General features: G+C 40.5%; 4 protein-coding genes across 10 annotated transcripts in view; 3 read left to right on the top strand and 1 right to left on the bottom strand.

Moving 5' to 3' along the window:
* Nucleotides 1-9,888, top strand: part of cep170aa (centrosomal protein 170Aa) — a 43,932-nt gene extending 34,044 nt beyond the window's left edge. For 2 of the 7 annotated variants that reach the window (XM_040138729.1, XM_040138730.1), the window contains exons 14-23: nt 729-846; nt 1,074-2,657; nt 2,923-2,973; nt 4,081-4,354; nt 4,563-4,794; nt 5,215-5,382; nt 5,513-5,601; nt 5,754-5,847; nt 5,958-6,009; nt 6,903-9,888. In XM_040138729.1, coding sequence (XP_039994663.1) covers nt 729-846; nt 1,074-2,657; nt 2,923-2,973; nt 4,081-4,354; nt 4,563-4,794; nt 5,215-5,382; nt 5,513-5,601; nt 5,754-5,847; nt 5,958-6,009; nt 6,903-7,234 — 2,994 coding nt within the window. In that variant the 3' untranslated portion in view covers nt 7,235-9,888. The remainder of the gene's footprint in view (nt 1-728; nt 847-1,073; nt 2,658-2,922; nt 2,974-4,080; nt 4,355-4,562; nt 4,795-5,214; nt 5,383-5,512; nt 5,602-5,753; nt 5,848-5,957; nt 6,010-6,902) is intronic. The other 5 variants (XM_040138734.1, XM_040138731.1, XM_040138733.1 and 2 more) reach the window with 5 other exon arrangements.
* Nucleotides 9,889-10,843: 955 nt separating this feature from the next.
* On the bottom strand, nt 10,844-13,430 carry hint1 (histidine triad nucleotide binding protein 1). Its single transcript, XM_040138736.1, has 3 exons — nt 13,271-13,430; nt 11,427-11,531; nt 10,844-11,178 (listed from the first exon to the last, which is right to left on the bottom strand). The coding sequence occupies exons 1-3, from the start codon at nt 13,379-13,381 to the stop codon at nt 11,014-11,016; spliced, it is 381 nt and encodes a 126-aa protein (XP_039994670.1). The 5' UTR covers nt 13,382-13,430; the 3' UTR covers nt 10,844-11,013.
* A 27-nt stretch (nt 13,431-13,457) lies between these two features.
* On the top strand, nt 13,458-16,002 carry lyrm7 (LYR motif containing 7). Its single transcript, XM_040138737.1, has 5 exons — nt 13,458-13,539; nt 14,263-14,335; nt 14,438-14,508; nt 15,283-15,364; nt 15,558-16,002. Exons 1-5 carry the CDS (start codon nt 13,522-13,524, stop codon nt 15,626-15,628), a joined length of 315 nt encoding a protein of 104 aa, XP_039994671.1. The 5' UTR covers nt 13,458-13,521; the 3' UTR covers nt 15,629-16,002.
* Nucleotides 16,003-16,572: 570 nt separating this feature from the next.
* dync2li1 (dynein, cytoplasmic 2, light intermediate chain 1) overlaps nt 16,573-22,332 on the top strand; it is a 6,032-nt gene continuing 272 nt past the window's right edge. The window contains exons 1-12 of the mRNA XM_040139964.1: nt 16,573-16,688; nt 16,794-16,917; nt 17,014-17,048; nt 17,426-17,495; nt 17,722-17,810; nt 18,014-18,212; nt 18,803-18,871; nt 19,093-19,170; nt 19,380-19,459; nt 19,772-19,842; nt 20,006-20,103; nt 20,340-20,432. Coding sequence (XP_039995898.1) covers nt 16,675-16,688; nt 16,794-16,917; nt 17,014-17,048; nt 17,426-17,495; nt 17,722-17,810; nt 18,014-18,212; nt 18,803-18,871; nt 19,093-19,170; nt 19,380-19,459; nt 19,772-19,842; nt 20,006-20,103; nt 20,340-20,432 — 1,020 coding nt within the window. The 5' untranslated portion in view covers nt 16,573-16,674. The remainder of the gene's footprint in view (nt 16,689-16,793; nt 16,918-17,013; nt 17,049-17,425; nt 17,496-17,721; nt 17,811-18,013; nt 18,213-18,802; nt 18,872-19,092; nt 19,171-19,379; nt 19,460-19,771; nt 19,843-20,005; nt 20,104-20,339; nt 20,433-22,332) is intronic.

Genomic DNA, 22,332 nt, shown 5'->3' with positions numbered 1-22,332 from the left:
TGGATTAGATAAATCCCATTGTAAAAAAAATGACCTCTGATTCTCAATGTTTCATTATGTCTCTCAATCTAGTGTAGTGTAGCAGTGTATAAGAGTTACACTAAGATTCATGGCTGAGTTTCATAATGTGAGTCACAGTCACTCCCATGACTTGACCACTCTACTCCCCTAGCCTGGCAATGGGAGTAGGCTAGTCCTCAAAGAGACTGACCTAGATCATACTAAGATGAGGAGACACGCTCAGCCCTCCAGGCAATTTCATAGGAGGGAGGGGACAGTGTGTATGAGCATTGACAGCCTTTCTATCAAGTCTTTATTCCATTTATTTAGTAAAACAAGCAACTGTTCAGGCTTTTCTTAAAACTTTCTTGTAATATGCTTGTGGGTTATTTATTTGAAATCCAAAAAAGTATGTAAATGTCTACCTATGAGTAGAATATATGAGTCAGACTGAGGCGTCAGACAAGTAGCCTCAAATCAGACAAATCATATTTTGATTTCCATGTAAAATATAAATATGGGAATTTTTCTTAATACCACTGCCATTCATTCTCACAAACTAAATAATTTCCATCATCACGTATTACATTTCAGATAAACTCATAAATGCCAATTTCACTCATGATCTACTCTGTATATTTGCCACTTTGTGCCAACACTAATTTACTTAACTTTACTTACCATCTCTCTTGTCACCCCACCCTCATCTCCCTCTCGTGTCCCCGCAGGCTCTTCGTGGTGACTCGAGCTGGGTCTCTCAGTGGGCCAGTCTCGCTGCCAATCACACCAGGACAGACCCAGAGGGATCAGGAGCAGAGACAGCCGCCTTCCTGCACAAAGAGAGAGGTACATCGTCACTTGATTCTTACAGAATGATTAGGACTAAATTAAATGCTAAGCCTGATTCAGTTCTAAGTTTTCAGATACATTTTCCTTCAAAAAATCCCCCAAATTTAAAAGCATGTACTGTATAAAGCAGCACTTGAATTCAATATGCGTGTAAATTATGTAAAAAAAAAAAAAAAAAAAAAATCTTTAATCTCAGTTAAGTGACTTTATCCTTTGTTCTCTAGGAGCTGATGCCTTTGAGTCCAGTGCATCCCTCAGCAGAGGTGAATCCTCCTCCAGTCTGACCGACCGTAAGCGCAGGACCCTCCCTCAGCTCCCTGTGGATGACCCCCGGGCTAAATCCAGCACTAAAACTCTGAGGTCAGAGATTGGGGAGAAGCAGGACACTGAACCCCAGGAAAAAGAGAACAAGGGAGACGGGGAGTCTCCAACTCCCATCGAGGACAGTGAGATGACCAGTAAACGGAAACAAAGCTCAACTTCCTCTCCATCCAAAGCTCCTCTCCGGACCTCTGGCAGCACTGAGCGGAGAAAGAGGTCAGAGGAGAAGAAAGGAGGAGGAGGAGCAGCAGAAAAAGAAGGCGAAAAGTCTGGGAAGCCTCTAGTGCGGCAGGGCAGCTTCACTATTGAGAAGCCCAGTGCTAATGTCCCTGCAGAGCTCATCCCACGCATCAACAGAGGTGGCAGTGGGCGTGAACGCAGTGATTCTGTGGGAAGCATGGATACTGCTACACTCCTGAAAGACACTGAAGCTGTCATGGCATTCCTGGAGGCCAAACTAAGAGATGAAAACAAACTAGACCAGAAAAGTAGTAAAACTGGCATTACCACTCAGGGTTCGGGTTCTGGCTTCCCCCTTCGGACTGACTCCATCTCTCCTGAGTCAGATGTGGACACGGCCAGCACAGCTAGTCATGTGGCTGGAGAAGCAGACAGGAAAGCAGCAGCTGGTGGTGTACAGAAACGACGTTCCCTCAGCAGCATGCACCGGGAGAAGAGCAACATGAGCACAGCTTCCAAAACCAGCGTCACTAATGCAAGTGCCCGTGAGCGCTTGGAGAGGAAGACTAAAACAAGAACTGTGGAGGCGACAAGCCGGACTGATGCGCGCCGCTCTGTTCAGCCGTCCTCTGCCTCCTCCAGAGCACGCCAGCCTTCACTAGATCTCACCGATGATGACCAGACTTCTTCCTTCCCCATCTCTGACATCCTCTCCTCAGACCAGGAGACCTACTCTGGACCGTTGGGGCTCTCAGCACATGGACGCGGCTTAGACGATCCCCTCCATTCCAAACTCGATAGCAGGTCCGCTAAGACTTCCACCAGTGGTTCCTCCAAAACCAGCCGCACTCTCCAGGCAGCCACAACCTCCTCCCTGAACAAGCAGGCCTCATTGCCTCAGCCACGGCCCACGAGAGCCTCCCTTCTTCGCCGTGCCCGGCTGGGGGATACATCTGACACTGACCTCGCTGATGCAGACAGGGTGTCTGTGGCTTCTGAGGTGTCCACCACCAGCTCCACCTCTAAGCCGCCATCTGGTCGGAAGGGACTGTCACGACTGGACATGCTGGCTCAGCCGCGTAGGAACCGTCTGGGCTCCATCTCAGCCCGCAGTGACTCAGAGTGCACAATGACCCGGAGCTCCACCTCTTCATCCCGCCTGTCAGCTGAGACTGCTCTGCGCCTGGGTCTGCGCTCATCAACACCCACAGAGAACAGACTGACACCTAGGATGAGGGCCAACAGCGTGTCCAAACTGAATGAGGTCAAGACTAAGACCACTACATCTGGATACTGCTCGCCCACAGGTGAGAACATTAATTGCATGTCTGTTCTCTGGTTTATTCGGATTTTTTTGTATATTGTAGGAAGAAGGAGAAGAGGAAAATTAAAATTCAAAATCAGGGTTTGTTTTTGTTTTTTTTATTTTGAGTTTATTAATCGATTTGTAAGGATCCAATCCAAAATGTCTATACCTTTGCATACCTCCTTATTGTGTCAGCATGTAAACATTTGTTTGTAAACATTTCCACTGTGTTGTGACATACTTGTGCATTGGTTTTCATCGTCCAGAGAGCTCTCAGCCCGAACCTGAGGGCGGTGATGCCGAGGAAGAGTTGATGGGTACTGTACCAGAACTAGAGCCTTATAGGACTGTGTGTGTGTGTTTGTGTGTGTGTGTGTGTGTGTGTGTGTGTGTGTTTGTGTTTGTGTGTCAGATCTGGGTCACGGCAATACAAGCTGCCACCAAGCTCATCAAAAGGAAAACAGGTTATTCATGTTAGCATTTGAAGAGTTTTTATTTCAAAATGAGATATACACCACTTGAAAAGATGATGCACACTTTTAGTAATCAGTACAAAAGCAAACTAAGGTATGTTTCTGTAGGACTGTCGAGCTAATGTAAAGTCTTTTGTTAAAGACTATCCAATTGTGGTTCTTCTACACTTTACAGATTTAAGTTTTGCTATGACATTATTAATCTGTTTGGATCCAGATGTAAATTTAACAGTGTAGTTTGTAGTGCTGGTACATTATAAAAAGAAATTTCACTCAGTAAAGTTGAGTACGATGACCCAGCTCTAGCATATGTTGCAGTGTTAACTCTGTTTCTACTTTCTTAAAATCATCAAGTAATGTTGTGATGAAGACCCAGATGCTCTACTCTCACTCTGTTTCTATTAAATCATTTTACAACTTTGGAGCTAAACCTGCAAAACCTATGAGCAAATGGTTTTGGAACAATGCTCCACCTTGTGGAAATTTTTATTCAAGACACTTGTACTTGGTCCCATTTTACTCTTGAGAGACTGATAGAGCATGGTGTTGTCTCATCATGGTTTTGAAGCAGCTTGACATGTCCTGGCGCTATCAAGATTTTATGTTGTTGGAAGCTTTTGTTGGCGGGGGGGGGGTAGATGAACTTAAGTGGTCTCCTTTTGCTGCTGTTTCTGTTGTTTTCAATATTTCACCAACACATTCCTGTCCATTAATAACTTAACAAAACAAGATAAAATGCAATGCTTTGACTCACCGATCTTTTTTTATTCATTGCTCCCATTTTTTGGAATTTTGTCAGAAAAAGCAGGATTGGCTGGGGGCTGTCATAGTAACAAAGCCTCTCATGTTCACAAGCTCATTTATTAACTTCATGAATAACAAATGTTGTAATGGAATAAAGTACAGTAATATTGACGAAACCATTGTATTCCCCTGCCATTACAATCACAGTGTCCAGTAGCAGCAGGTGGAGACGTCTGCCACCAGAGTACGGCTCCACCTCAGAGGAAGAGTTTGGCTCCAACCGGAATTCTCCGAAACACGGAGGACGCTCCCACGTGCGGCCTCATCACCTCGTCCCACACCGCAGCTCAAGGCTCAGCACCACCGCGAGCCCAGGCTCTGCTGTGGTGACGGGTCCGGGTGGAGTGGGGATCAAACATCGTATGAAAGAGCAAGAGGAGTACATCAGGGACTGGACAGCACACAGCGAGGAGATAGCCAGGTATTGATTTGTGCTGATGTTTATAAGACTGATTTTTTCATTGATATACGAATTTAGCCTTTCATGAATCTGTTGTAATGTTTAGTCCTTAATGGCTTAAATTTTATCTTGATGTGTATGTGATTACTAGGTACTGTGTATGCATGTTGCAAGTGTTTATATGGATGTCTGTCCTGAGTCCTAAAGACCCCTGTCTGATGGTTAACAGGTTATTCCCCTGTGTGCGCAGGATCAGCCAGGACCTGGCTAAGGACTTGGCCATCTTGGCCCGTGAGATCCACGATGTGGCCGGCGAGATCGACTCAGTCAGCTCATCTGGCACAGCACCCAGCACTACCGTCAGCACTGCCGCCACCACCCCGGGATCAGCTATCGACACCCGGGAAGAGGTAGGCCCTGCACGTTCCACGCAACCGGACATACAGGAGAGCATGAGAAAGGTGCCCGTTTTTCTTCTTCTATCATTGCCCTACTGTGTGTGCTTCCATTGCGCCTTTGCCATCCCTCCTGTTTTGCTTGAATGAAACTGCCTTGCCTCTCGGTTGCTTTGTAGCTTTCATCTGCTTTGAGAGGAATTGATTTATTATACTCATTTCTGCTGTACTTTGATTTCTTTATTTGTTCATTCTTATTTTGGCCCTGAGAGGATTTACTTATTTTAACGCTATAGGACTAAAATCTGCTTTTTTGGGTTTGAAAATTAAAGATTTAGGCAGAGTTGCTAATTCCTTAATTTCTCACAGATGTTTACTTAACTCTATTACAGAAAGCTGGAATAACACTGGGAAGAAATTTTTTAAAATATTAAAATTTTATTTCCCTCTTCTCTCTCTTCTGCATCTCTCCCCATCTTTGCCTAGTTGGTGGATCGGGTGTTTGATGAGAGCCTCAACTTCAGGAAGATCCCGCCTGTGATTTCAACCAATAAGGCACCAGAGATCAACGGTAAGCCAGTGGAGCTCCGCCCCCGTGCCCCTGACAGTCTGGAACCCCGAGCTCTGAGGAGACGCACCTGGAACCGAGAGGAGGTGAAAGGCTACACAGAGAGCATGAAATCAAATATACTGTATACCAATATGGAAGCTTTCACAAAAGCACTTGTAATCACCTTCAGGTTGTCATATGTCATACTTAATTTATTTTCCTCTGTGTATTCAGGCGGTGTTAGACAGCCTTCTGCTCAATTCAGTTTCTCAACTGTCCACTAAGATCAGACACTCTGTCGACAAAACTGCAGGAAAAATCAGGTAATTACACTGTGTGATATTATAACCTTCCATGAGTATGTAACAATACACATACAATGCATCTATCCCTCAGTGTGCCAACTGTGTTGATTTGTACAGGAAAGAGCCATTGTAAATGACCGTGTGTCCTGTTGTGTGTTACTTTTCTTCAGGATTTTGTTCAAGGATAAGGACAGGAACTGGGATGAAATTGAGAATAAACTGCGATCAGAAAGTGACATTCCACTCCTGAAAACATCCAACAAGGTACAGAAATCTGTCTGTCTGAACAATATTTGATGATTAAAAAAAGCAAAGTGATACTGGAAGCTAATAGTTTTGTTGTTGTTATTCCTTCATCATTTCACTTCATGCAGGAGATTTCCTCAATTCTGCTTGAACTGAAGAGAGTTGAGAAGCAGCTTCAAGGTAAAGTAAAAGGCACATGTGCACTTCTAACCTAATAACAAATGTGAACTTACCTGAATTACAAACACACTTGAACAAGCTGCTGTATATAACTGTGGCTATTTTTGATGCAACAGCCTCTTATTTGATTACTTACGTTCAATAGGACTATTAAAGAGAGAAAGCAGCAGAAGTAGTGACAAAAACTCAGATTAGAGCTGAGTGATTTTCTACGAAATCTTTAATCTGTGATATGTGATAGACATTGGTGTATGAGACACTGAGGTGTGAGAAAGTGCTTTACACTGGCTGGTGAGTTGTGACTGCCTTCCACTGTAATTTTAGAGGGGTGTATTGACTGTATTGAAGCTTATACTTTTGTTAAAGCTCTGAACACTTGTCTTAAAATTAGAAGTATTTTTCTATAACATTAAATGTTTATGACTAAAGAAGCAACAATAGTAAGGTAAAAAAAAAACATCTTAAACAACAAGGCACTACTTGTTAACAGTCTAACACTGAAAAACCAAGTTAATCTCCGTCATCATTACTGGGAGGGTTTCGTTTGATTAGATCTTATCGACAGTGACCAAAAAATCCACAAATTGTTTTCAGATTAAGATTCAAATGTTGCTAAATCCTGATTGGTGCACGGAAATACAGGGCATCAACTTTTTCACTTCAAACCAGCGGGAACAGCACACAGTAAAAAATAAATACAGAAACCATTCATGTGAAATATCCAAATCTATGTATTCATGTAGGATCCCATCACTCAATAAAAAAACAGCTAAGAAAATAGTTTTCAGGGCCTTGAACGCAAACCAAGATTTAAGTTTATTTAAGCAGTGAATGTACATTGAGTTTTACACAAAGCCTTCCACAAACTGATTATCTCCCTCTCTCTGTCTCAGTGATCAATGTAATGGTAGACCCAGATGGGACTCTGGATGCCCTGGCGAGCCTCGGCCTGACCAGCCCCACCACCCCTACCAAGCCCCAAACCGCCAAAACGACTTCCCCATCTGCCGCCAGCCCTGGGTCTGCGCCCCCAGCCAAAGAATCGCTGCCGGAGATCCTTCCTGGGCCTGGAGGATCAATAGCCTCTGCCAGGGTTCAGGCTTCCTCTGCCAGCACCGAGGAAACTGCAGGAGACCCCAGTGTGGGTCTGGGGTTAACAGGAGTTGGAGGACTGCCCTTCAACCGCATGCGGCCGAGCGGAGAGGAGGCCATTGCACAGAAGTGAACATGAAGTTTCCCTGAAATCAAAGTTATGTGAATAAACATTAGTCCTGATTGGAGTGCAGGTGGCTGGTAATCAGTGTTAACAACAAGGGGGCATGTATAGAAACATTTAGACAGTTTTTTTCTGACAAAACAGTTGCCATTCTGCTGACTATACCACTCTAGGATTATGGATATAATATCAAGATAATTTAGCTGAAGTGTTACCAGATGTGGCCGCAAATGAAGTGCTTCAACTTTAGACCCCGACTGATGCATCATGGATATACCCTTGAATGGAAATTGACCCATGAATGATTTGGATCTATGTCATATTATGAGCTTTTCAACCTTAAACTATTCATGCTTACTGGCCAGCCTGGCTTCCGGATGGACTAAATGCTACCTGGCTGCTCTCTCAGTGGACAGATCTCTGTGGCTGTACAGTCTCCACTATTCCTCCAGTCTTCTCCTCTTGCCTTTTTCATGTGTCAGGACCCTACCTACACTAAGGACATGCCTTAAAACACATCCTCAATAGTAGCAGTGCAACCCCCTTTGCCCTCTCAAATGATATAAAAAACAACTTTTAAGACTTTAATACAGTAATTTCAGACAAACAGAATGCATTGTAAAATAACACTTGCAAAAGATGTTTTATTTACACTATGATGACTAAGTTATTAGCTCTTATTCAGTACAAAGAATATTTCAGCAGCCTTAAGTAACCACCCTGACAAACTACACAGTCATACACAGACATGCTATATGCCTGAAACAGCTCACAAATGAAGCAGAATTGCAGAAGTTTTATTTATTTCATAACTCTAACTGTCCGTCCATTGAACCATCTTTCAAACTGACTCTGTTAAAAAAGGATTTGTAGTGCCTCCCCATCTCTTTGCTCACCTATCTTTCCTTCCTTTCTTTTCCCTCCCAGTAGTTGGAAAAAATGTTACACAAAGTTTGTCACTTCAGTAGCATGTACAGAACAGATCTGAGAGCTTTCTACCTGCCAGTTGGTGTCTGTGTTGATCTTACTAATACTGAATGGTAGTTTCACACAATAGTAACAGCCTTTGGGAAACCGATGATCATTTCCGGTAAAAAAAAAAAATCACTTACCAAAGTTAACCATTTCCTTGATATTGTCATTTTCAAACAATAGAGCCATCTTGCAATTCATCTATTGTGCAAAAGCTGATATGGCAGTTCATATTGTACGTTTTAGATCGAGGTAACCTTTGTCTGCAGTTCACCTTTTTCTCTGAATGTCAAGAACCTTTTTGTGTCAACAAATCAAAGATTCAAAAAACATATTTATTATAGTTTAATCATTGCTGCCATATCTTTCTTTGACCCGTGTGACATGGCCTGTCAGAATCAGTGCTCTTAGCCTTTTGCTATAGTACATCCACTCAAGTGTCCTATGATTTCCAATTGGCTTGTTTTGTACTCTTTCCAGTCACAGCTGATGTGACTTCTTTTAAAACTAGCACTGATGAGCAAAGCAAATAACTGTTTAAACTAAATATTTTATAATATTTAGATACTGCTATTGTATTGCAGATACTACAGACATTTGGTTTTTGATGCCCGGAGTCACCTCACAATAAATTTCATCTTCTTTATCTGTTAATTAATAGTTTGAGCTCATGTGCACACAAAACCTGAGCATTGGAAAAGCTGCTGGATATAGTATTAATTAGTGTCTTGTCAAAAATAACATGGGTAAAAAAGTATCTTTGAGGAAGGTCAGTGGGTAGAAATGATCACATCTTTGAAAATAAGCTCATCTATTTTATGAATTTTGCTTGTATTTAAGGCTTCATATCAGTGTGTATGCTGAAGGTGCATTGTTCTCTTTCCACCAACGGGGGAAGTCCCAGCGTCCTGATACTGTAGAATTGCAGACAGACAGTACAGTTAACCTCTTTCTCATCGACTTTGCTGCTTTTCGAGTTACTTTATGGTGACTAACCATTTTCTGAATCTCTCTTCAGCTTATAGTCTGTGTTCTAGAGTAAGATGACTTAAAGACAGTGTATTAATACTTAGATATTCCCACAATAGTGAATTTAGGTACCAGAATACAAGTTCATTTCCTTCTCTCTATACTGTACTGTACAATGTCTTTCAATGCCTCAAAGTGCCCATTTTGACTACAGAGGGGCATTGATTAAAAGAACAAAAAAGATGTAGTTGTCTAAAAAAAATTCTTGTTTTGCACATCAGATTGTGTTGTTTTTTTTTTTTTCATACAGAAGTAGTGAAGATGCCGTAAAAGGCTGCATCAAATGTCAAATGGTTTGACAAAGAATGATATCGCTATGCCTGATATCAGAAGTGACTGCCTTGCCTCTCTGGAGCTATTCTGTCTGTACAAATGAAGCCTCCAATCGTGTTACTTGTTTTTTTTTTTCTCCCCCATTTTATCAAAAAATAAATAAATAAATTTTAAAAAACAATGAAATTAGGGGACTGTGAATGCTAGGTACATGTTTATTTTTTAAATTCTACATGTGTCATCTGATCAGTGTCATTTTTTCTTGTCATTTTTGTAAAAAAAAACAAAAAAAACACAATTTTATTTATTTTTGTTTTAATATTTTGTGGATGTTTCATGTATTTTATATTTGTTCAACTATCTGCATTGTTTCTTACTGTTAATAAAACAGAGCCATTCACTTGTTTCAGTTTTCATTTGACTGGGCACTGAGCTTTCAAGTCCAAGCAGACACATACAAGTTTATTTTAAGCAGAATAGGCATTTCTGTTGCACAATGTCTCTTGTTGAAATAAATAAATCACCTGTATGAACATATGCCAAAAATTATGTGATTACAGTATGTTTACAGTGCATAAAAAAAAAAAAATCTAGTGTGGAGTTCCTCTTTAACATAAACCTAATTGACCTCAGATTATAATTTCCAAAGGATGTGTCCTTTCAAGATAAAACTTTGTGCCTATAAAACAGGCAGGCGATGCCAGCACCACTGATAGAGAAGGAACCTGCATTTATTTATTCAAAAACTGTGATGCATAAAACTTCTTGGCATTTTAATCAAAAGAAAATGGGTTAATTCTATATTCATGGTTGAATTTCTGTAATTGTCACTGAATTGAAGTAGACCCAGCTAGTCTCCAGACCACTAATCACAGCTCAACTGAAAATGCAAATGACTCAGTTATGCTACACATTTGTGCTGCTTGAACTCTTAAAAATTTGTACACTCCGCTGTTTGAATCATTTCAGAAGAAAGGCCAAGCATAGACTGCGTACATGGAGTATTAATGTGGTATTACGTATATTAAGTATATGAGCAGATTCAATGTAGCGTCACCTAAAATTTGAGCTTAGTACAAAAGATCTAACTTTATTTAACTAGGGTGAGTGTCTTCATGAAACCTTGGCTAGAAGATGGCACTGGATGACAAAATGTATCTATGATATTGTCTGATTCTTCTTTCACTTACATACTTACAAGAGACCAAGGGAAAGAGCACAACAGTGCTTGAAATCCCAATAGTACGAACAATAAACACATTTAAGCTATCTTCATATTTTTAAAGAATGCATTCAGCAACAGCCGGATTTGAAGAAATTTAGATAGAGAAAAACACGACTCTCTGTTGTTGTGAGGTGCATTTTATTGGTGAATTTCCAGGTTTTGTTTGACTCTTTTGTCTTATTTCACATGAAGAACTGTTTTAGTCTAAATTTAACAGTACTTGTTGTCAGACTGTCAAAGAACAGATGTGAAAACTGATGGCAGAATGGTCTGTGCCGGGAGATGGAGGTTAGCCGGGGGGCCACTCCATCCTGCGTCCGCCCAGGACATGGATGTGGATGTGGTAGACAGACTGGCCTCCATCTACCCCATCATTGATGACAATCCTGTAGCCTTTAGACAGGCCCGCCTCTTGAGCACACTTTTTTGCAACTATCATCAAGTGGCCCAACAACTAAGAGACAGAGAGAGAATTTATGAATGACAATGAGGTGAAAATGCATACATGTATGCATAAACATAAGCATGCAACCCCTGGATTAAAATACAATGTTCAAGTACTGTTGTTGTCCAGACAAGCATTAAGTTGGCTGTAAAAGGTTCCATCTAGAGGTCACTGACAGAAAGCAAATCACTGAAAGTGGAAATAAGTCATTTTACAGTCTATTATAAAAGCAAAGAAGGTCATATAATCATACTTACTTCAGCATCACTATCCTCTACTTGTGACAGCTGAACAATTGGCTTTTTTGGGACGACAAGGATATGAGTGGGAGCTTGAGGAGAAATATCAGGGAAGGCTACACACTGAAAAACAGAAGAAGAACAAATTAAGAAGAGTTTAGCCTGTGCAGACAGATGTGGTGCTGGTTTAATCTGAGCGACCAGAAACTAAATTAGAAACATCTTTACGATATAATGCATTTAATACTCCCGCAATTTGTGTTCTGACTTGCACTTTAGTTGTATGTGTGTTGGGTCAATATGCTTTGCTGCTGCATTTTGTGATGATGTTTTATCAGACTGTACTCTACTTGAAAACGATGGTAATATGTTGTCCAAATTATTTACTGTACATATAAGGAGATACTAATGGGTTAACTTCACTGTAGTGTGCAAGACACATAGTAGTATAGTGAAGAAATGAATAATTGTGTCATTGTCCGTTCCAGCTGAAATTACCTCTTGGTATTAACATATCTGCAAAACGTTCAACATCTTGTGTCTCAATATGATATGGCTTTTTTTTTTTTTCTTAAAGCTGCTATTGGCCATTACTGACACCATACACATATAAAGAATTTGTGCATCTTCGTGTCGCATTCAAGGTCTCAAAGACATCACATTGTATAATGCATATTGTACTCATTCAGAAAATCAGGGGACTCAGAAATAGCTTATTACATAAGGAATACAAAGCGGGTTCAGATATTTAGAAAACCTGCCAGGGAAAAGAGAAACAAGACTTAAATGTGTGGTTATTTAAACGTAGAAGCAGAACCAAAGGCGGGCAAGAACCAGCCCTGATAATGACTGACTAGCCCAGATTTGAGATTTAGGATTCTAACAATTGATCATCCTTTTATGTCATCACTTAAAGCTGTGAGTTTAGTCACACAACAGAAATGTTTTCATCTATAAAATGCACCGCATTGCATTGTGGGACTCTTAGCAGAAAGTAGTGTACATGCCATGGGCACTACTCTTTCCGTTCCACTGTGGAATTTTTTCGCAGGTACTATTTAGTGGATAAATTTACACACTCAAACAAAGCGGTGTGGATTAAATGCAAAGATTAAGTGCAAAATATAGCAAATAGGGAGTGACTCCGGACACAGCCCAAAGGTATTCATCCCCAACTAGTAAAAAGCAGGAGCAAAGCCAGGATTTACTAACCGTAAAATAAACACATCTAGACCATAGATGTATTATAGGAACTCTATTAATACATTCATGCTATAGATCAATGCGGCTGTAGTAACCACAGTAACCAACACACATCATGACTAGGCGATCTGCACTGCAGGCATTTTCTCTCTTGCACAGTGTTAGTGCAGGGTAATATCAGAGTACCGTCAGTACACTGTCACCTTCTGTCTGAGCATGACACTGGCAGCTTCACATTGAATGTTTAGATGCCTTCAGTGCTGTGGTTCACAGGTTGTGATTTCATTATCCAAACCACACAAATAATAACACATGAATGCGCTCAAGCTGCACAGGCTACGAGGCATTTGCCGGAGGAGCGGGCATATTTGGCCAAGTGGACCTTGTCATATTTTAGTGGAAAGCCAACTGTCTGCAAAAAAACGAATCCGTTTTCTGTTAAAATATCATATAGTACTGGGTTGGTTTAATTCTGTGATAAACGACCTACACATAGCACACTTCTGTAAATATTCACAAAATTACAGTACAGTAGCAGTTTCTACGAAGCTGGCGAAGAGCTAACATTAGCTACACGGCACCCGCAGGGCACGCTTTCACGGAGAACTGTGGCTTATTACACCCAAATGTCTTTATTAGTGAAAATATTTAATGCGTACCAGGTCATCCTCATAGATGAAGTTGGCAGGAATCTCTTTGCGTACGATTTTTCCAAATATTGTGTCTCCGCCCGGCCGGGCAGTCTGCGCTTTAGCCGTTTCATCCGCCATGTTGGCGCAGATGAAGTGAAACTACAGCGGACGCTCGTTGACTAGGAAAAGATATATATATATGCGTCATTCAAAACTCTGCTCTGATTGGTCAACATTGAAACTTCCTCTACGCCCGGAAGTGAGTTAAAGAAGTCAAGATGGGGACTCGTTTGAAGGTGAGGAAGAGACGTGATCATGATTTATAAGAATAACTTTATTAAAACAATGCTTCCTTTTTGTTCCTCTAGCTGGTTTCACTGTAGACATGTCTGTTTGCATGTTATTGGAAGTGGATAGCTAAAATGGCAGGGAATTGTTAATAGCTGACCAATATGCAAAGGAAGCCACAAAAAAAGGGTCACACTGACATGACAGTATGCTTAAGTAAAACAGAAATGTAGACCATAATTAAGCATGAGAGAAAGAAAGGTGGCAAAAGAAGTGTGAAGGAGAAAGAACAGGGAGAGGCTTGTACAAAATCCAAAGGAAAGTTGGTATGATGAGAAGCAGGACAGAGGAGAAATGGGAAAACATAATACAGGAAGGTGTAAATTTTGCAAACGAGAAGAAACATGCAATGCTGTGCTATGATGCAAGAGAAGGGAGCTATTACTGAACCTCAGAGAAATAAGGTTAAAATTTGATTTACGTGGGCTTTTACGAAGAAGTTCTGGAGATAACGTTTTTTGTGTCAGTATCTCAGGAAAACTTGATAGAGAGTAGGTTTGCCCCCCCCCAATTTTATTTCCTTAAATTAATATCAGAATTATTACCATTACTATATTACCAATTCTAACCCATTATGTTGTTGGCCAACCACCGTAAAACATCAGGAAGAACAAGAATATCCACAGCTGCTTCAGTTCAAGTAGGCTGACTGTCTGTCTGTGTAAATGCAGGTCCTAAGCGTTTTTAAAGCGCTGCACAGAACAAGGATGGCTGTATTCAAAGATGACAACAAAGTACTGACAGGTGAGTCATGTAGGATGTTTACCAACCAACCCTTACCAAACAGTGGATAACTTAATGAATGCCCTGCAGTATCAAAGGCATAACTTTGTTTTCTTTCACAAGCTGCAAGATTAAAGATCAACGAGGAATTCCGGAAAAACAAAAATGAAACGTCAGAAGAAAATATTAAGAAGGTACAGTGTCCATTTGTAGCATGTCCAGCATGTCAAATTAAAAGAAGTGCCATGACTTGTTTATATAGATTGCATATTTTATTCGGCTGAACTTCATCAGTCTTGATTATCTGCCGATACAGAGTCCAATACTGTATTTTTTAATTTTTTTTTCCCCTACATAATTCAGCTGCACAATGAGGGCTACAGTAAGCACACAGTAAAATTAACAAAGCGATTTAAATCTGGTCATAGCAGAATAGTTTGAATTACAGGTTTCCTTTGATGGTTTCCCTAAAAGAGACGGACAGAAACAGCAAAATCATGGCAGTGTGCTGTGACACAGCAGCTTCGTCGACACAAGATGGTGCTGGATACTACTGAAGAACAAAATTAATTGAATTGGGGGAAAATGAGTTGCACTATCTAGGAATAACAAGACTGTATTTTGTTGCATGCAAGCATAGTAATAAAGATGAATTCCTATAGTATTTTGTGTAATATTTGTGGAGAGGATCGTCGGTATGGATCTGCAGTGGCACCTTTTGGAAGGATTTAGAAAGCATCTCGAGCATGACCAAATACCAAAGTTCAGGCACACTTTTTAACCAACGGCAACACCGTGGATTCATGGTTGACCTGCAAAATGCCACTGAAAAAGACACAGGAGACTGGGGCTCCTGCTATGTTTGAAGGGGGGCATCTTACATGTTTGTGCCCAGGGCCCAGTTGTACCATAATCCATCCATGTCTCCAGTACATCCCGAAAAGCTCATAACCCTTCTGCTTTTACAGATGATCAAAATGGGCTCAGATGTGGAAGTTGTTCTTCGAGAGACGGTGGTACAAATGGAACATATTGGGGATAAAACGCTCTGTATGATATATTTTTTCTTCTCCACTGTCTTTTTCTACAAAATTGGTACCATACTAGAAAGTAACATATGTTATGCAAAGAATATACATCAGCAATCATAACTTCACTCTGACTTATCACATTTTAATGATTGTTTTTTTCCTGATGATATGTTCTTGCTAAGTTTTTATTTCTCTCACTCTGTCTCTCACAGTGCTTCGACCCAGAGAGAGTCTTCTACTAGAAAACGTACCCTATTGTGACCAGCCCAGGAAAAAGTCATGACAGACCATATGATTACATCTTTCTCATCAAAAAAAGAGACTCATTGTCATCCATTACCGTCCATCTACAATTTAAAGGATTTATCCAAAACAACATTTCAAGTTGTGCAGATCATCCATACATGAAGAAATGCCCGTTTTTGACTCACTGAAGATCTCAGCTGTGAGTGGAGAGGAAATCTGTGCTGTAAACTGGATGACATAATTTCATGTACAGTATTTTATCAAATGTAATTTAAATGTTTTCATTTGGAAGTCATGTGCCTAATTTTCAGTAGTTTATGATTCAACTGAACTAAGAGGAAAAATGGTAATTCACTGCTACTGAAAAACAATATTTCACTTTGTTCTGATTAAAGAGGAATATTCCCAGGCCGTCCCAGATTGAATTTATTGTTCAAACCAGTTAAAATGATAAATTGATCTAACATGATGTTGGTTGAAGTTCAGGGCAAAGACCACAACAATTCCCCATTAAAGGTCTCAGAAAATGCAGGGGTGCAATAACTATCAGGGTCTCCCAGAAGCAGCAAACACATTTTATTGGATTAATTCTTTGTATCTGCCCCTGAGTGTGAAATGTATCAGTGACAAAGTTGGAGAACGTGGTTGAAAAAAAGTTATTTTGTGTGTTTTAAGATATGTTTGGCACACAACAGATAATGGAACAAACCCAAGTTACCAAATTGTTTTATAACAGACACCTAATTTGCAAGTGTAAAAAACAAGCTTAACATGCTTAATTTTTTAATACTAAAGGAGATATAGCAAATTTAATTTAGCAATTAAGCATTGTAAACGTCATTTATAACAGTGAACTGTAATAGTTTTAACTTCCCATGGAGGCTGGAGCAAAAAAAGTCCTATTTTGTCCTGACAAGCTGACGCTCAACGAGGGCACTACGTTTCCCACAATGCCCACAGACAAATAAAGATGACTACATCATCAAAATGCGCCGTTACTCTGGCAACGTTTGTGACGGTTTCTTTTGGTTTTAGCACAGACGTCGGGTAGTTTGTCAACGTTGTCAGCAAAAATCAAATCTGATGCCAAAAATAAAGTGAGGATCTGTTTTTATGCCCTTTTTCGTATTTTTAACATTCTCACAGAAAAAATGATTTGTTTTTTGTCGAACAACGCGTCGCTTTTGTCTCGTGTTTCTCAGCTCAGACACGCTATGGGAGCTGGCTTCGGCAGAGGTCCGCAATCGGGAGAGCGGAGGCGGGGATGAGGACGGAGGAGGGACGGTCAGCGAGAGGAGCGTGTTTCTGATGGGGAGCAAGTCCGGGGTATGTTTACCGTCGTGCCAGACCACAGACAGTAGTCCTTTCTTTGTTGTTATCTACATAAGTTAAAGGTAGTGAGATCACCTTTGCTTTTTTCAGGGTAAAACGTCCATTCTCCTCAGGTGCCTGGACAGGTGAGTATGTGTGAAACTAAACCTGCTTTTTCATATTCATGCAGACTAATATTAAAGAGACAGTTCATCCAGAACAGACACACGGAACATGCCAGCAGTAATACTCTGACCATGGAGGGTTCAATCTTGACCTTTATGAATGCATAATTTACAATCTAACCTCAGAGCTTTCAACTGCATCTCACTGTCTTCTTCGGAGAATAGAGCTGATCTCTGAAGAACTGATGACATGACAAAAAAAAGGCACCTGAGCCAGCTCCATTTGCTAAAAAAGACGATTGGGAGCACTGAAGCCTAGGAAGTGGATCTTTTCGGTTAGATTATGTCACTACACAACAACAATACTGTTTTGTTTTTTTGTTTTTTTAATCCACCAGGGATGAACCATCCAAGCCAACTCTGGCGCTGGAGTACACTTTCGGCAGACGGGCTCGAGGACACAGCACAGTAAGGAAGCCTTATTAGCTCCGGACACTCTGAAGTCTTCAAAAATGCGATAAAGACACACAACTGATAATTCTGATAAGTTGTGATTGCCTTGTATACATTTATTTATAGTTAATACTGCAGAAATGTAGAATGTGTGTACAGTTAAATATAATATGTGATATAAAGTGCAACTTGTAAGGAGATGGTGTGATAAAACTCATAGCCTGGTGGTTTCCTCTTTCAGCCCAAAGACATAGCCCACCTATGGGAGTTGGGAGGAGGGACCTCTTTGTCAGACCTGGTCCAGTTCCCCATCACTCCTGTCAGCATCAGGTAGGTCACTTACACAATTTCCTGACATTCCACTGTTGAGACACATTGTAGTGTAAGGGGCGGTGTTTGACATGTTCTGAATGTGAATATTGATTATTTCTTCTATTCAGACTATTGTATGTGTATCTTTAAAATCAGCATGGTTTGAACAACACTGCCATGCTAGCAAAATCAAAGAAAGAGTCCTTCCTTTCTTTTCCCAGGTCTCTCTCTGTCATCCTCATTCTGGACCTGTCTAAACCCAACGCCATGTGGGGAACCATGGAAAAGCTGCTGCAGACGGCACGAGCTCAGTTGGAAAAAGTCTCTTCCCAGGCGCAAAAGGCAGAGAAGGCCAAAGCTGGATCCAAACACCAGACGTCTGTCCGCTCAGGAGCACGTGTCTTACCTAAAGACTATCCTGTAAGACCTCAGCTCATTGCACTCACCATAATGTTAACATGAAGTCTGCTCAGTGTGACGCCCCTCCCACTGTCTTGGAGGTTTTCCTGGCCAACCCCAGCAGGCATCGGGTTGACATGGGAGGGTTGTCAGTAGATGTAGTTCACCTGGGTTCTCCCAGACTATAAAAGCTGGCCCAGGTGCTCACTCTGTATCTCCTTCTCTCTTCCAACTGCTGACATCCACCGTGCATCATCTTCTTTTGCTTCTGTACATACAAAGCCGCACATGCCACTCGTCCATGCACTGCTTACATGGCTAACCTTGCTGATTTCATTTGTGTCACCTGTAGTAGTAAAAATTGTTGGTTTTTCAGTATAACCTCTACGTGGACTCCCTTTTTGTCACATTCTTCAAGCCTTTTTGTGACATTAGTCAAGGGCAACATGTAGTAGTCTGCCAAACCAAAGTAGTAGTAGTAGTGGTAGTAGTAGTAGTAGTAGTAGCAAAGCTTTTTTGTTTTTTTTTTGATGAAAGGTGATTCATTTTTAGTCAAGTGCGGATGTAGGATGGTACATGTATCCTGAGTTAACTGTTAACTCCATTACCAGGACAGAGAGCTGATCAGTCCCTTTCCTGTTCCTCTGCTCATCATCGGCAGCAAGTATGACATCTTTCAGGTAACACGAATGCTTGAACCTAGACGTTACCAACAGAATTGGTCACCTGCGGACTAAATTATGTTTCATGACTTCAATTTTGCATCCTTTTGAAATGAATTGAATTTATACAATTTAACGCATTTCTAGGCCCAGAAGTTGTCAAAAAGTTTGGTACTTTATAGTAACAATTACACAATTCTTTCACTGAAGTTTTCTCTTTTTTCCCATGTGTGTTGCAGGAATTTGACTCTGACAAAAGGAAACTGGTTAGCAAAACACTGCGTTTTGTTTCCCACTACTACGCGGCCTCTCTTATTGTAAGTGCGCTTTTACCATATATGCAACAATTTGACATTTAACGTTACTTGAATTAAAACATACTTCGGTGTGCACTTTCTAATATTTTTTCCTCTGTTTGGTTTTGTCTTACTATTGAATCCATCCCTTCTTTGAAACTGTTGCTGCTCCGCTTTTCTTTTATTTCATTTTTTTTTCTTCCTGTTCCTGGGCCTAATGTCTTCATCAGTTCACTAGCATCAAGTCGGAGAGCCTAATGTCAAAAACCAAGAGTTTCTTCTCCCACCTGGCTTTCGGTCTGGACAGAGGGTGAGGAGGATAAGACAGCATTGAGCACCAAATAGTAGTGGACAAGGACTGAGACTGGCATTCTTTAGTTTTTTTTTTTTTTTTAAACATTAGTGAGGTCACTGATATTTGGTAGATTTCCCAAATTTCTCATATTTATACTTAACCAGGACTATAAGAAATTATATATTTTCAGCATATTTTCTCAAACATTTTGGGTTTGTGATTATGTACTGTATAAGTATTTCAAACACAAATTGTTGTATATGTTACTGTACTATTTATTAAATTCTCTGGTTTTAGTTGTTCTTCTATTTTTAATGTTGTGATCAGGAAAACTGTGTCGTCTGACTCCACCAAGCCTCTCATCATTCCAGCAGGTTCTGACTCCTTCAGTCAAATAGGTGAGCACAGCACCATTTGGTGGCAAAAAGCAGTAATACATGTAAATGAAATACAAAATGGTGTTACTGCGCTGTTTTAAAAGACATACACCTGCCTTGACATTTGTTCACATGGCCACGATTGAATGATACTGTATTTGATATAATGCTCCTATTATTTTAGGTTCTCCTCCGACTACTGATGTGGACATAACTTCTCTGCACGCCAAAAACCCAGAGGATCTCTGGAAGAAAGTCTATGAGCGCGTCTTTCCCCAAGAGGTAGTTCAGTCACTTGTGGCGCCTTTCAGTACTGAAAAATGCGACCGATTTATCTTCTGATGTTTAAGAAAAAATTAACAGCCTCATAAAGAACAGTTACATTCACAAACACTGACTGTAAGTATGTAAAATGCGGTAATTCATCCTATAAATATGGTATGCACGTTTACATGAACAAGGACTTCTGTAAACGGTCAATTTTTGACGTATTTCAGTCCATCTAACTGACTTTGCAGAGTACCAATGAGCAGAGGGAACTAAAGGATCCAGCCAAGGACCCACAGTACAGCGAGCCTCAGATTGATGCCATGAGAGCCCAGAAAGACCAGGTAACACACCTTGACCTATCACATTCTTGCATTGTATTACTTTATATCTGCACAGTAGTGAATATCATGGCAAAGCGCACGGTTCACCTATGAATCTGGACAGACTGTGCTACTGCAATTTGTGTCATGAATTATGACTTGGCAGCACGTTGATCAATCAGTATTTATCAGAAACTTTTGATCAATTATCTGTGTTACAACTTTGACCTTTGACCTCCCTGGAAACAAGTATTGAAGAAGATAATGGATTTTAAAAACATTTGAAGGGAAATGAAGAAGAGTAGCCTCTTTGATACAGGGCCACATTTTCTAGTAGATTAAGAGGTTTGCTTTGATGAGAGTCCAGACATTTCAGAACAATAATTTTGTTTTATATTTTGTCATAGCTGCTCTCTCTCAGTGTTGAAGTAGAACGAAATGACAGGCCCCTTAGGCCCAGAGTGTGCAAGATTTTTAACAGTGGTTATCTAGTACATTTTATTTTATATAAAAGATTAGGACCTTGCTTTGGTTCAGTGAGGTCACGAAACATAAGTTGATTCAGCTGTTGCCCTTCCACTGCCCATGCAACGCTGAATCAAAAAAAGAGTTCACACTTTGTCAGAGCAACAAATACTGAACAAATACCACACCTGTCTTAAACAAGGGTAATGTTCCGAAGTAACATTCTGTCCAGCAGTAGCCTGTATGTAGTAGTGTTTCTGTCACTGTCTGATTAACAGGCTGCAATATATCCTGTGGTTATAAACTCAGATTAATAGTCTTGCCCGCCCAGGTGCCACTCTGGCGCTTGAACTAAAGTAACCTGTTGGAGTCAAATACACAAATCACACACTGTTATAACTTACTCTCACCTGATGCCGGGCATCTTGCGCTTCCATTGGATGGCGCGTCATATAATTGGTCTGGATAACCAGTCAGAGAAATAGGGTAAAGGTTTATTCCACCTGAGTGGAGAGAATAAAGTTTATGAAAGCATATATGGATGTCAGGACAGATTGTAAACTGGTCTTTTTGATGCAAACTGATACTTGTCTCGAATATAATGCTAAGTGATAATATTCTTCTGATGCGTCTGTCTGAGCTCGGTTACCCTTAGCCCCAGTTTGTGCCTTTTTATGTATCCTTACATTCGTGTCACAGAGCTAAACATCTGTTTTTCTGGAAGATAAATTCCTGCCATCGTTCAAAAATCCAGAATGTTATTTAAAAACAAGTACCACGTTTTTGAGGCCAGAGGTGATGTGTCTCCTTACTTGAGAGGCAAAAACTGAGACTAGTGTACCCGATGAGTTTTGGGTACACTAGTCTGAGAGGCAGCCTTTCAAGGCTTAAGTGTAAATTTATTGATGTATAGTATTATATACCTTGAAGAATTTATCTGCAGGGTCATAGCAATTTAACTTATCTCACCATATAATAACAGGCATGACTATCAAAAAAAAAATCAGAAGAGGAGAGAAAGGAGATTCCTGGGTTATCCTTACAAAGTAAAAATATGACAATCATTAGTGCATCTTGATGCAAAATCTGGTAAAATGCATATCTGAAATAGGTTTTCAACATTTCTGTAGAATCAGAGTTCACCGCTACGTAGAGCTCATCTCCAAATCTATGTTTCCAAAGTCTAGACCAGCTAGAGGAAGTGGGAAAATAGCCCAGGTGACCTGCCTGGATCACGATAAAGCCTGAATTAATGTTTAATGTTTAGAGTCCTTCGACCGTTTGTATTCACTGAAGTGTTCACCTAAATGTATCACATGTTGCTAGTGTTTATTTGTGTCCCATGTCTGCATTTGTATGTCTGGAGGAGAAGAAAACCTTGTTTACCATTATGAGTTTGCAGGCATCTCTGCATCATAGCATGTCTGTGCAATTGGCTGCACTTTTCTGTCTTTCA

This window comes from Xiphias gladius, chromosome 11 (assembly GCF_016859285.1).
Source record: "Xiphias gladius isolate SHS-SW01 ecotype Sanya breed wild chromosome 11, ASM1685928v1, whole genome shotgun sequence".
In the NCBI taxonomy this organism is placed as follows: domain Eukaryota; kingdom Metazoa; phylum Chordata; class Actinopteri; order Istiophoriformes; family Xiphiidae; genus Xiphias; species Xiphias gladius.
The sequence above is the reverse complement of the archived record's forward strand: the minus strand, read 5'-3'. Positions and strand labels throughout refer to the sequence as shown.